We start from the raw sequence: 15213 nt of genomic DNA, 5'->3' as shown, positions 1-15213 counted from the left end.
ACAGGAAATGGTGAGCCATGAACACGACACACAGAGCGCCCGCCGCACAAACACACACACACACACGCACACACGATGACCATCGCGGACAACCGACTCACCTCCGACTGACCCGTGTTGGAGGACAACCTGTTAGTTAATGAGATAAGATTAACTTTATTTATCCCACACGGAATTCACTTGTAGCTCAACAGTAGCTCAAAAGTGGAGGAAAAGTGATTCAACAATAAATAAATACAAATTTAAAAATGGCCGCCGAGCAGAGTTCTCGAAGAGACGAGGGAGGTGTGATTTATTAAAAGTTCCAAAAGGGAATTCAAGTCTCAACGATTGCACACCCCCAAATGCACAACGCACATTTGAGCTAATAAGCTAACAACGATGGTTGATTATAAAATACTGATGAGTTTTTTGAAAACAAAACCTATTGATTACATTTTTGCTCGGGGTCTTCATATCAGATCTGAGTCGAGACAGGGTTGGGTTGAGGCGTGAGAGAGCGTTGGAGCACATTCTGCGAGCGGAGGCCAGGGTTGACCTGTAGTCATAATGTATCCATTCAGTTCACCCTGGCTGAGGACCATGTTGATCGATCATCTTAACCGATGGTGACATGAAGTTGAGGTTAATTTGTTTTCAGTCCTGCACATTATTTATAATTACCCCCTGCATAGTTGTGGCCAGCAGGCCACCCAGACCTATCCGGTCTCTTTTACCACAGACCCTCAGAGTAAGGAAGAAGGACGTGATTTGCAAGGAAGCCCAGCCCGGTCCTGGCCAATAGGCCATCTTTTTCACACACACACAACACACACACAACACACAACATCACGTAAAGTAGCTTGGTGTGATCACTTTTTATCAACATATACAATAATGTATATCTCTAGAATAACATTGAACATTAAAAAATTATAATTCTTCATCCCATTATTTTAATATAAGCAAATACAAAGGCAAATTTGGTTTCTCTTAAATGTGATCAAACCCCATATATTATAATAAAAACTACAAAGAGGTGTTCCAAGCCAAAGGTTCGTTATGAGTAGTGTGGCAGAATACTATAATAATATTTGTTGCTTCTCTTTCAGTAGCCAAAACCAAACATCATACACTTTGGAAGTTTAAAGCCAAAATACTGCCAACCAGAACAATAAAGTGGCACTTTAATTAATAACCAATACATATTGTTTTAACTCACGAAAAAAACAACCTACTAACAATCCATCATCGACAGATCACACAAGCAGTGCATGACAGAACCAAACCAGTCGCGTAACAAAACCTTTATAAACAAAGGCTAAAAGATGATCAACCAGGCAGCCGGGAAGGGGTTAGAAACAGAGCACATGAGGGAGAGGATGCAGACGGCGATGGTAAGGAGTCGCTGGTCAGTCTGTGGATTTCTTGGTCCTTTGTCGGGTCTTCTTGACCTCCGCTAGGCCTGGGGTCGTCTGCGTGTCCACAGACCTGGTCGTGACTCTCTTTGCTTTGGGAGCTGTGGGGGATAATCAGAACACATTTTAATTAGAAAGAGCCCCTAAACTCATGAAGCGAATTTGGTATTATTGTTTTTATAAAATCGGAAGAAATACAATTTATTTTAGACCCCCGGATCCAAGCAGTTTTTACAACAACATGTATTGCTAGGATTATTCAACATGCACTTTTATTCATGATCCAAAGGGTCACGCACATGTTTTTCCCCACAGGAATTCAGACACAAGAATCACAGAAAACTAGTGCATGAACATGTTTTAATTGCACTTAAAATAACTCACTTTTCTTTTTGGGTGTTCGCCGTTTCTTAACAGGGCTGCCTTTGGACTACCATCGGACTCTTCCTCTTCAACCATCGGCTTCTTCCTCTTCCCGGCCCTCTTCTGGGAGGGAGACAGCAACACAACGTTTAGGGGAGGGTGCACGGCACGAGGACTGGGTGTTAGTTGTGGCGTTATCATGGTAAGGAAATTTACTTTCGCTCACTTCCCATGAAATATATGACCAGTGTTTCCCCTATAGCACCCTAGCAGCGGCGGTACGCCGCTGCTGAAATATATATTTTTTTAACCAGAGAAGAGGAGAGCTTTCATATAACGGAGGAACTTCCGCAGATTCTGAGTTTGCGGTTTCAATAGATTATCAGTGAAACATCGTATGCGACACAATTGAGTGTAGTAACCCAGAGAACCAGCTACAATATTGTTTTCATCCAAACGAGCCGTCTTGGCGAACGGGGAACTGCTTGGCTCTACGGAGCAGTCGGCGTTTCATCCGCGAGCTTAGGGACCGTCTGCAAAGTGCAAAAACTGAAACGACCACAATGGTCAAATTTCAATGCGTCGCCATTATTGACTCTAGAGTCCCCAAAACTTGCCTTAGCCCACCTATCGTTTCGTCCTCAAATCTAATATTCTACCGGTTTTTTTTACACAAGCAACGAGAGAATGGATGCTGTGTACACTAATGAACAGGCTCCAATGGGCTAGTGAAATCGAGCGCAACCTCCCTTCAGGAATCTCTAACCTCGGATTGAAGGGTGGGCGTCTCCTGTTACTCGGCAGCTCGCAGCTCGAGCGCACCTAACATAGTTTCTGCTGTTTTGTCTGTCAAAGAGGCTAGCTAGTCTTTATCAGAAAATCCACGATTTCCAGCTGTGTTATAACATGACCTGGTAATAATAATACTATAATTTTAAAACCTTGACATAATCTGTCAGATGTCTATCAAATGACAGTTGACCACAAGACGATTCTAAATATGCCTCTTCTTGAATTGCTTCATGTTTTAGTCGGCAGAGCCTTGTAATGCTGCGTAGCATGATAAGCATGATTAGGTGCAAGGAGCAGAAAAATATCAAATATATGTTGATATGGTTGCTAATTTTCTGTTGAAAAAAAATGCTGGCATTAGTTTATCAGTTGAGGGCGTATTCATTGCCATAACGTGAGCTAATCAACAAGTACAACATGTTCTAATACTATGAGACTCGGGCAAACGCCCTCAGCTGATTAAAAGCGTCAGGGGGGGCGTGAGCGGCAGAGGGGACTTAGTGTCTTATGTATTTATTTATTTATTTTAATAGGTTACTTATTTTATTTTAAATAAACATAAGACCAAGGGTCAGAAGTTTTACAAGAATTTTGATCTTACAAAGTCATGACAGAGGGACTTGGTGTCTTTATTCATGCTTGAAAGATGAACATATATTATTTTTTTTGAAAGGGAATAAGCTGATGAAGCTGACAAGTGACCAATGTTTACTTTTTAAAAATATTATAATTAAATGCAAACCCCTGTGAATCATTTGCTCTTGTTTCTCTGTTTTGAGATTCACACAGACTTAGCAGTCTTGTTTAAATGTTACAAATTGAGTTAATAAACTGAAGTTGGATATAGTTTTAAGTTGTTGCAGATGTTATCTCCGTTAATTTTATTAATCTAAATAAATAAATATTAGCAGGTTCTCAATAGTAGGCTATTTCAATTCAGGGAGGGCTTGATAAAATGTCTGTCTCCTAGGGGGGGAATGAAAGAAAATTGATTGAGAACCACTGGTCTAGAACATGTTGTACTTGTTGATTAGCTCACGTTGTTATGGCAATGAAAACGCCCTCAGGGCTCTTTATGGTCTTACTGCAACCTTATGTTTTGAAAGATATATCTCTACTTATTTCTAAGAAATTTATTTTTAGCAAAAATGTCAACATACATTTTTTTTAGCAACATTTTCAGTCGCGTCGCCATTATTGACTCTAGAGCCCCAAAACTTGTTCAATAGAGGCATGGCCTATTTATGCTCCTACTACAACCTTTGTGATGGAGAGAGGGGAGGGAGTGGGAAGATGCATTGGTTTGAGGCACAGACCTTTTCGATTGCTGTAGTATTTGGGTTATGTGATTTTAATGTATAGGGTGGTTGTTGATATAAATATTTTTTGTTAAATAAATGTAAATAATGGTTTTAAAGATTATACTTGTAATATGTTCAATCTCTCCTTATTTCCCTGCTCATTAATGTGCACAAATGTACTGTATGTATGTTGCCAGTAGACACATAGAAACCTCCCGGCAGGGTGCGCTTTGCGAGCACACAAAAAAAATTGCGCACAAAAAACATAATATTTTCCCCTCCGCTGCTTCAACTCCATCCTAGGGGAAACACTGATAACTGATAATTTGGCAAAGCTATGTCCGAAAGTAACCAAGACACACAGAAGTCCCTCCCTCTATCTTTCCCCTCAACCCATGTGACTGAAACGGATATTGATCCCGGCAAAGACCCGCCCTCTCTCTCCCTCTCACCACACTTGAAACAGGCGACCCCTGTTCAGGGAGTACTGTTGTGAGTTGAGAACGCCTTGGCCCGGGGTTAGGTGGGTTGGAAATCAGGACCTTGTGTGAATTTAAATATGAATCATACTTACAGTTCGTATTAAACATGGTTATAGCCACAGATTCCCGGTGTACTCTTGTTGGGAAAGCCCAAAATCAAGCAGCATATTCATTGTTGTTCAAATTTGATAGTTTCAAGTAGGGCCCGACCGATTCATCGGCCTTCCAATTTAATCGGCCGATTATAGCCTTTTTGAAAATAATCAACATCTGCCAAAAAGACGCAGATTACAACCGATTATTATTATTATTATTTATTTATTTTGAAATGTTATTGTTCTTAGTATCCTGCAGATTGCGCTCCTACTCACCTTGCTAACTAACAACTTTAGCTGGAGTAAAAAAGAGGAGATTGAATTTTACCGTACAACATGAAAGCATGCTCGCTCAGGCAGCTGCGTGCTCACCTCACCAATGTACACAAGACGCGTTTTTTGAGCATGTTGTGCCTGTTTTTCTTTAGCTCCCAGGCCATGTTAATATGTTATACTGTAGACTCTAACGGTGAGACCATACTGCTCAGCACGCACGTGTTAGTCACCGCTCACGAGCGCAGCACATTGGGAGTATGTTATTTATTTTACATTTTACATTATACTCATTTTTGACTGTAAATGTATTCTAAAGCACTCAAAGGTTCTGCAATCAATTCACATATTCGTCAAAAGTGTTTAAAGTATATTTAAGGTATCAAAAACTACGTTTCATAGTTTTTTCGTTTTTAATCGGCCGATTAAATCGTAATCTTTCTCTGAAAATAATCGGCATCGCCATCGGCACTCAAAAATCAATATCGGTCGGGCCCTAGTTTCAAGGGATATGAGCGAACAAATCCTTTTTCTTGGTCCATCTCTGTCGATGTGTCCTCATTATTTTATCGTCCTAGCAAAAAATAGCTGTTTGTTTGCACCGGTCTGTTGACCCAAGACCTTAATTATTATTATACATAAAGCATACAAATGGCAATTGCTTGAACTGCGTTTCATCAAAGGCGATGCAGTCCCTTTGCTTTGTTTTGAGCCTCTTACTGCAGTATCACCAAAGCCACGATGCCCTTTGCCCTCTGCCCTCTGCTTGGAGCGCTGCGATTGTGAAGCTTGAACAAACCTAATTATCACTCTGCTGTCAGACTATCCTCCTAGGCCGACCTGGGCAGACCTGTTCACACATTCTGCTGATTGGCCCACGACACAGAACAGTGCCGTTGCTCACATCCCCTCCCTCTCATGGACTTAAGACGCAATACTGGGAGAGAGGAAGGGGGGGGGGGGGAGGTGTGCAAAGATTAAGGATCTGCTTGCATCAAATCAAGACCCCCGTCATCAAAAATAACGGTAATCGGTCAAAGCGCAGAGTTTCGTGAACTGCCTCGGCAAACTGCTTAACTGTTTATCTTCCAAAAAAAGATACAAAAAAAATTGGAAATGAGCGAGAGCGATCTACCTACAAAAAAAATGGCAAGCACTTAAGGATAGCAATCAAATCCCCCCCACCCCAACCCACCAGACCCAACCCTCCCCCCTCCCCACGGTCCCTTAAACCTGAACTATCATTCACCCCTCACGCCCTCCTCAGCCTTGCCTTCCATTTTTGACAATTTCTGACTGGCGACGGCGAGGCGGCGCCGTGCCGAGGTGAACAGATTGGCGGGATAATTACACACAATAAGCGGCGGTGGGGCCAGGTAACCCCTCGGCTGGCACCGCCCGCTCCCCCCGGGGCCCGCGGCCATATGCAGCGCGCCCCGCAGCACCGCTGTGCTGCTTACGCAGGCAAGCACATGCACACACACGGGCACACACAAAAACACACAGGCAGGCACGTGAACACAGGCAGGTGCGCGCGCACATGCACACACACACACAAACACAAACACACACGCGCGCACACGAACACACTAGAGTAAGGGTTCTGAGACAAAAGATGGCTCATAGCGAGAGAAACGAAAAGAGGGAAAGTGATAGAAAGCAGCCCCAAGACGCAATGGGAAAGGCTAGGAAAAGAAAACGAGAGACGGATTAAGCGTTGATTGTCGCCACGGACCTCTAAGCCCCCGGGGATTAGTGTGTCAGCACATTTGTTGGTCACGTTAGCGGTGATGAACACACAGGTAGTGTGCTTGCAAGTACCAGTGTCAATACATGTACGTTTGCTGGGGGGGGGTTATATCATACGATACTATGGGCAACACTGCGTGCATGCGTGCGTGCCTTTGTGTGTGTGTGTGTGTGTGTGTGCGTGGGAGGCTGACCTTGACGGGTGAGGTGCGGGGGGCATCTCCATTGGCCGCGGCGGTGAACACCAGCTTGCCATCGTCTTTGGCTCCGACGGCCTTGAGGCCGGCCTGCAGGATGTCGCGCAGGACGTCGTACTCCGGTCTGTCCGTGTAGCCCAGGAGCTTGATCTCCTCCAGGAACTTCTCCATCTCATCTGCAGGAGCACAGCGGCAGGAGAGCGGGAGGGAAGGACACGGGGTGAGAGGAGAACGAGGGCCGGCTAGAATAGGTCTGTGCGCAAACAAGCCCGGAGAAAAGATTGGAGGGAACGGGCCTTTAGACCCCGCCCTTGGCTTTCCCTAGTGAAGTCAATGTCCGTCGTTCAAGCCAACATGGTGTTTATAGTTCCCATAATAGACTAAAGTTGCAGACCCCTGGTTGGAAGTCGTGTGTAAATAGGCCAGAATAACCTCTTGCCTTCTCCATTGTGAGCAATTAGTCAAGAATACAACAACTACTTCTTATCTTCAGAAAAATTTGTGTCGAACCAAATAAAAAGGAAACATTGACAGACACACTTAAACACTCATTATCACAGGTTTATCCTCCCGAGGACCCGGCTGCCTGTCTTATTCGGTTTGCTGTGATTGTCTTTGCCTCTCACGCACACAAATAGTATTAAATGACTGTGGTCCCGAGCATTGGAGCTGAAAAGCAGGAGTGACGACTCTTGCCACTACCAACTACAATCTCCCATGTCTCTTTCATGCTCTCTTCGCCGCTCTTGCCAGCCCTGAAGACACATCAATGTTGCCTGAGGGTCAAAGCACCATGATAAAACAGGAATCAGTATGTCAAGGGTAAAAGAAATGCAGAAAAGCAGACAAAAGTAGGCTAAAAAATAAACCTACCTCTGCTGGCAGGGTCATACTTGTGTGCGTTTACTGTACAAAACTGTTTAAGTATAGATCAACTTCCTAAGACCTTCGGAAATCATTACGCCTATAACAACAATATAACATTTTATAAGACAATATTGTTTAGCCAAACAATATTTAACTGGTTTTTCTTTAGAAAGACTAATAATGGATTATTACAGCAATGGTGGGTGCTTCAGTGAGTGAGTGAGTGAGTGAGTGAGTGAGTTACCTGGCTTGTCTTCGGATGGGAAACATTTGGACATGAAGCCCGGAATGTCTGCTTGACACCTGGGAGAAAAGCAGAGTTTAGGTTTCAGTCGGTCTGAAAAGGGTAGAGGTTCAGTATCCGATTATTAAGTTTGTTTAAAAAAAAAAAAAAAACGTTTTTAACCATAAACATCGTCGCATAATGATACAAAGTTATTGCATGAAAAATATTTTAGCTTGAATCTCTTCTGCAATCAATAAGTGACCCATCTCCGGGGTATATTTGAATCTGTCTGTAGGTCAGGCTCACCAGGGCACTACAGTGGACGACGGCTGTCTGGGTCGAATCCCACTCAGAAAGAAGCTCACCTGAGTTTGGCGTCCCTGACGTAGACAGGGTCCTGTAGGTTGTCCTCCCAGGGCAGGCGACCACACAGCCACTGGACCATGCAGTAGGCTAGGATCTCCAGGTCACTCCTCCTGCAAGGCGCTGGTAGACCAAGCAAAACATCTTAGCCAGGCCACTGCAAACGCATGTGCATAAGGGTTTACCAATGAGATGAATGATGCATTGTTATGGCAAACATGATCAAACGAGACCAACAGAAAAACATGCTGGATATATTTTTTGGGGAAGGGGGGGATGGAATCCTGCATTTTAATGATTCCAAACGTGCCATTGTATTTCCTGAAAAAGACCACAACTAATGGAATAATTAGCAGCATACAGAAGGGAAAAGGCAAGGATGCGCTGTCTGATTGACAAACAACAATATTTTTCCCCTCCAATCATGAATACGTCCCTCCATTGAACCATCAAAACAAACATGTACGCCTCTACAGAGTGGAGGCAGTTATTTTCCGAAAAAATAGGGAAATGAAAGAACGGCAATTTCAGACTTGATTCCATCACGCCATTTTTCTGTTCAATCTTCCTTAGGGCAAGTCAGACCAAAGGGATAGTATATGATTACTACAGTTTTTGGACGAAACTTGAAAATTATGCATCGCCACAGTATCAAAAACCTGGACGATGAAACCAAAATAAAAGGCAAAAGTCAACTATTTAAGAAACACAAAGGGGGTTAAAATAAGCAGGCGGAAGGGCATACCGACTCCTTTGTGTGCGTCGATGCTGGTGAACTCGATGGTGCCGTCGTGACACCTCTTGGGGTCTTCCTTGTACTCCTTGAGCACGCCCTCAGGGCTGTACCTATAGGCCAGCCCGTAATCCACCAGGTACACCTGCGCACGCACACACAGAGTTTTAATGAAATAAAACCCAGCATCTTTCGGAGGCAAGCCAGGCCCTTTAAAAGGGGCCAATAACTTCACTAGCTAATGAGTTCCAATTCAAAGATTAAATCATCTTTTAAGCGCCGGACTCTTGTGTTGTAATATGGTGGGAGTCTCGTTTGCGCAATCAAACCCGTATTGCTATTTACAGAAGCTTAGCCACTGTCAACAGCATGCTCACTTAACACATTTGGCTACTGCCTTTGACAGACACAAATGGAAGGAAATGAGAGGAACACAGACCAAAATAAATTACCAATTACTACTAAACATTTCCAACAAGTACTGAAGAAGCTATCAGCCTCCCGTGTTGAAAATCCCACGGGAGCAGATCCGACATGCTAATTGATGTTTAAAAATAGCCTTTTAATAATGCCACCAATGATACATTATTAATCTCCAAATTAAATATTTGCTCCTGCCTCCACCTTGTTTGCTTCGGAGAAAGAAGAAGCTATTTTCTTCTGAAACGTAATAATCCCTGAATTCTAAAAGGGTTGAAAAAGATTATAACCTGTGGTACACACAAACGTATACATAAACAGAAATACATGCATCACCCAAACATTTCTCCATAATTAACCTGCACCCCAAGATGTTCCTCAAGGGAACTGTGATGAATCATTAATTCAGTTGCCAATACTTTGTAAAAATAGCCATTTATGTTCCATAATATATCAATATATATTTATATTAAACAATAATAATCAATAAAATGAATTGATCCATTTACTCCGCCCGCCCTTGAATAACATTGTTTTAATACTGTATATTTATTGTGTCTCCCAATGTCTACATGCTACCAAACATTAATTGATTAATGCTTTGATTATTTAAAAAGAAAAAAATAAGTTAGGTTATCGTTACAGCGAAGAAACTAGTGGGTTACCACAGTGGCTGCTGGTACCGATGAGCACCACAGAAGTTCCATCTCCAAACGAGGAGTACACCAGAATTGGACGTGGTGTAGAGCACCATATGAAGTGCTTTATTTCTGCATCCATACTAAGACACTGGCTGCACTGCAAAGCACAACCAACTGCAGTGCCAGAAAAGCAAAGCACAGCTTTTGGCTTTAAGTCTGTTCCTTCATTGTTGCCGAGCTCTTGCCAATTCCAAAAACTCATAAAATTGTAGTGTAATAGACAACAGCTCATTCTTTGTTCTTAAAATCAAGGTCCATTTCAAATATGGTATCATTGATATGATTGTAATATAGTTCTCCTTTACCGTTTTTATGGGTTGGATTTTTTTTTACTATTTTCTCTATTCCGATGAATCAAGATCCGTCTTTTGCCTTGAGTGTTAACTGGGAGGGGGGGGGGGGGGGGGGAGGGGTGTAGTCGGGAGATCAGATTCCGACGTGGGCCAGGACAGCCTGCATTGTGACCGTGACTGAACACTATATACTGGTTCAGTCCCAGCCCCCCAGCCCAGAAGCCCTGGGCTGGGGGGGGGGGGGGTCCGGGTGAAAGCGCCTCACCTGGTGCGGGTCTTGATGGCTGAGAAGCAGGTTGGATGCCTTGATGTCCGCGTGGACGTACTCGTGCTCATGGATGTACTCCAAAATGTCCAGCTAGTTCAAAAGACAGGATAAACAACATTTAGTTTGTCTTATTCAGAGCCATTAGCTTATCATCTTTGCCAAAGGATTACAGTTGAATATTTGCCTGCTGGCTAACACATGTACTGAAATGCTGATTAATCTGCACTGTCCTTTAAATAAATAAATAAATGAAACGAAATTAACGACACTCAAAAACTCAAGGCATGCACAGCAAAGCATGCCATGTGGCTGTAATGGCCAAAGAGCGGGGTTAACAAGCTCCGTAAGAACGATCCATACTGACATGGTACATTATGCTGCAGCCGCGCAGGTATAGTGAGGGGGGAAAACGCTTCAGTCAGTATTAAACTTGCACTATGTAAATCTTTCTCTGCATCAATCACTTCTGTTCAGAATGATTTGAATTTATGTGCAATAGTAAAAACCAGTCGCTGCTTCGAAGCGCTTGGTCATTTAAAAAAGGTAAATGGCCGACTCACGCCACTTCCTCTAATGCAAGAGTCTCGGCGACACGCCTCCCATCAAGCCATGTCCGCCGTGGGCCTCCAGAGAGCAAATTGATTTAAAGTGAATAAAACCCTGGGGTTGATGAAGCCATGGGCGGATGGGTTTTATTCTTTAAAACACTCATAATTTTTAACAATTTGTAGGCGGTGAAAAAGTTATATAGTGTTTGCATGTATAAATTATGATAACATGAGGGGAATTGCAGTACGAGTAAAAAGATCAAATGAGGACGGCGTACTTACTACTACACAACAAGCTTAGCAATTTAGCTGGTTTATTATGATTGTGATTTATGCAGTGCACACAGCGCTTAATCGCTACTACATACTCCTTAAATCTAACTACAACGAAAAATCGGTTGGCTTTTTGTTTTGTCAATAGAAATGTAAAGGATTATACCAATAATTATAAAAGGATTCTAATGTCTCCAACATTTAAAAGCAGAAGGAAAGAAACATGTGATATTACATATATAATGTTTTAATCACAAACCAGTCGAAGGCCGAGCTGCAGGACCACTTTTCTGGGGAACTTCTTTCCGCCCTCTTCAAACTTCTTCTGCAGATCCGTGCCGAATCTATCCATCACCATGAACCTATACCTGAAACAGAGGGAACACGGGCAGGGTGAGCTCAAGGATTTATTGAGCCTGGAACATAGAGCTATTTCATAAGAGGCTAGTTCTGGGGCGGCATGTGGCTCAGGAGGTAGAGCGGGATGGCTGTAACCGGAAGGTTGCTAGTTTGCACCCCGGCTCCTCCTAGCTAGAGCGTCAGGGTGTCCCTGAGCAAGGCACCTCACCCTGACTGCTCCTGATGAGCTGGCTGTCGCCTTGCACGGCTGACCTCGCCATCGGTGTGTGAATGTGTGCATTAATGGGTGAATGTCAGTCAATATTGTACATCGCTTTGAGTGGCCACTGGTTAGAATAGCGCTGTATAAATGCTGTACATTTACCATTCTGCACCAGCCTGTTACTCCTAAATCAACAGCAGGATGTATCTGCAGCCGAGCTGATGGTGATTGAGTGTTTGATCCAGAGATTATACATGGATTTTGGCTTTTGTGACTTACTTTTTCCCTCCTCTTTCATGCAGACCGGAGCCCAAGTACTTCGGGACCCCCAGATACTTCATCTTGTGAGACTTCGTCCAGCTCTGGACTGCATTACGGTGGGGATTGAAAAAAAAAAAACACCCATAAGCAAAACAAATCTGTAAAAACTGACAATCAATAAGAGTGTGGATAACAATCTATATCAATAAGGAATAACGTGTACATAAATTGTGTTGAGCAGTTGCAATTAGTAAGTATGGCTAAAACTTGTGGTGGCCATCAACAAGTTGGCAGGATGGCAGGAGACATCGAGTGAGGCCGCGGCGCTCTGAGTAACACGTGTTTAATTCCTCTGAGGAGAGGGGGCGGAGGGGGTTGTGGCCCCCGAGCTAATCTGCTGCCGGGACAAATATTTACCAACAACATGAGACGATTCTGACATGAATAAAATATGAGCCTTTGGTTCCCTAGTAATAAAACAGTTAATTGTCAGGGGAGATTGACATTTGGATTGTTATTATATAAAATGCAAAGCTGTGGCCTGGGGGCGACTGGAGCAGCCAGCAAGAGCACCCCGCCCCCTCCCCCCTATGTGCGTTGGCCCCCGACGAGGCAGAGCAATGCCATGTTATTGTTTTTTAATTAAGAAAGTTGCCCGTCTGCTTTGTTTGTTTGTCCGGGTGGTTAGAGATGATCATATCTATGTGTACACGAATGGCGAGGTGATGTGCGTGTGATGAGGCTCACTGAGGTCAGACTTGGCCGCTCTCATGTAGAAGTGGAGCTCGGAGAACAGCGGCCCGTTGTCACTCGGCTCCTAAAGTGGAAAAACAAAATATTCCCCGTTGTTGAAATAACTTTACATTTAAGCACTTACACGTTTCCAAAGCTGTCCAGCTTCCAAAGCCCAGTTGTTAATCACAAACAGTCAGGTGATTTGATAAGACCCCAGAATCCTGTCACAGCGTGATCCAGACATCACAAGATCCCCAAATTGGGATGTCATGGCCGTTATTTCTAATACATAATTTTGTTCAGAATCTGTTACAACCTTGCTGTCAATAGATCAGGCATTAATGTCCCCTTACTGCTACTGTGAAGAGCACTTACATCATTTCTGAACCCATGTTAACCAATGAAGCGGTCCACACTGACGGTGTGTCAAACGCCGCAAAGCAACCCAGGAGAATAACCCTAGATGCCTGGGGTTAGCTTACGACTGCACCCCGGGATCTCCCCACCCAAGTCATCGAAACAGCATGAAAATGTGCTGCACAAGTTGCAGAATGATTGCCAGGCACAATCATCTTCCCACGTGGCAATCCCTACACAGCGTACTCGGCTGTTCTTGGGGTCTCCCACACTACAGGATATCAGATATCAGAAAGATGTTTAATAATTGTGATTTCAAAATGGTTTGCCACGTTTGGATTTTGGGATGGAAAAAAACTCATCATAAAATACCCCACTACAAAGCCTAATCGAATAAAAAAGGTTTTAAAAAAATCTGGGCTATGCTTTCCAGAGTTTTGGGGGGAAATATGGCAATTTACCCTGGCTAAATCAGGCTAATTAGCCTGAAGTGAGTATCAAGCGTGAGACTTACCACTTTGATAACATATTTAGCTTCTGCACCAACAGTATTTGCAGAGTTTTCATTTGCTGGAAAGAATGAGAAAACAAACTGTATTATTCCAATGATATTAAGATAACAATCTGCATTGTATGCGTTTGGGATGTATAGAAAGTTCTATATGCTGTTCAAAACAATACGATTGTGTGAGATGTCTATGCCAACTGTTGTTTTACCCAGCTATTTTTAAGGAATACATTTCATATCAACATAAAGAAGGGACCTTATGTATCCTCTTACCCAAATAAATTAGGCCAAAGCCCCCCTGACCAATTGGTGAGCCAAGCTTCCATGATTTCTTTGCATTATCCATCAGTACTTCTCCTGGTGGAAACTCCTCTGCCAGCTTTCGCTTCGCTGGACCTCTTGCTTTCCCTGCTGTTTTGGCTTTAGGCGGCATCTGTATCACACAAGGGCAACATTTGATTCAGGTTTACAGACACCTATTGCCATTGTGTGTAGTCATCCCCTTAACGTTTAGACACTCGCCAAGAGTCTAATGTGTAATGTTGTATGCACAATGTGCGTAAATAGTTTAATAGTTTATTTTAAAATATTTTGATGGCGTAAGTACAACGTCGTATCGAACGATACACTTATAATGAGTGTACCCAGGAGTGAGTAACTCACACGTGTATCTTAGGAAATGTTTGGAGAGCTGCTGCTGAAAGCAACTATGGCATGATGTGTTCATCTGTAAACGTGATCCAGCTACCTCATCATTATGACATTATAACAACAACGTCACTCCCGTTCAGAGACCAGACAGCTCTCAACCAAATCCCAAACACCACAAGTTAGCTTCTCATAGCCACACTAGCTACAACTCCAATTCATTACACTAGCTCTGCCCACAAAATCAAACAAGGGTTATATCGCAATGCCAGGGTATGTTCTGACGCCAGGCTCAAGAGACACATTATATTATTACACAGACACATTATTATCAATCCGAACATCATGGATGTGTGGCCGGCCGGCGGTGTTTTGCTAACGTCGCTAACCTGCTAACCACTTTGTTTGCGTTATTTGCTGTCATTTTTAGGAGACTAAGGAAAGTATAAATCGAGCTCAGGCAAAGAGAGGTTTTAGCAAGATCTGCTGGATGTCATACGGCAAGAACACAACAAACCTTCGCGTTGTTTTGTCGGAGTGTCGGGTCCCTCGAGTTTGCTGAAGCACTGCTGACCAAACTTCCCGCAAAACTAGTAATCAGGAAGGAACGTGACCACCCTTCAGCTCTCCGATTGGTCATGGTGGTGCGACGTCATCGGGACAAAACAGAAAGCAAAACGAGTTATCAAAAGAAACCGGGCAGCCATCCGGCTCTCCCTATCTTGTCCATGCCTTTGGTCAGACGAGCGTGACGGTAGTGTGACGTCATCCGGACAAAGCTGAAAGCGGAACTCTTTTAAT

The 15213-nt window shown here is 43.4% G+C and overlaps 1 protein-coding gene across 1 annotated transcript; it reads right to left on the bottom strand.

Annotated features, from left to right (window-relative positions):
* Positions 1-1149: 1149 nt before the first annotated feature.
* vrk1 (VRK serine/threonine kinase 1) lies at positions 1150-15188 on the bottom strand. The gene is given in 14 exon segments (XM_030356488.1): positions 1150-1498; positions 1782-1826; positions 1829-1883; positions 6647-6825; positions 7761-7819; positions 8108-8228; positions 8851-8983; positions 10518-10610; positions 11601-11709; positions 12183-12270; positions 12912-12981; positions 13771-13826; positions 14038-14197; positions 14930-15188. Coding segments are annotated over 14 exon segments (1398 nt in total). The 5' UTR covers positions 15053-15188; the 3' UTR covers positions 1150-1391.
* Positions 15189-15213: the final 25 nt, after the last annotated feature.

The sequence above is a fragment of the Gadus morhua genome, chromosome 5 (genome assembly GCF_902167405.1).
Source record: "Gadus morhua chromosome 5, gadMor3.0, whole genome shotgun sequence".
NCBI lineage: Eukaryota > Metazoa > Chordata > Actinopteri > Gadiformes > Gadidae > Gadus > Gadus morhua.
This window is presented reverse-complemented; position numbering and strand designations above follow the sequence as displayed.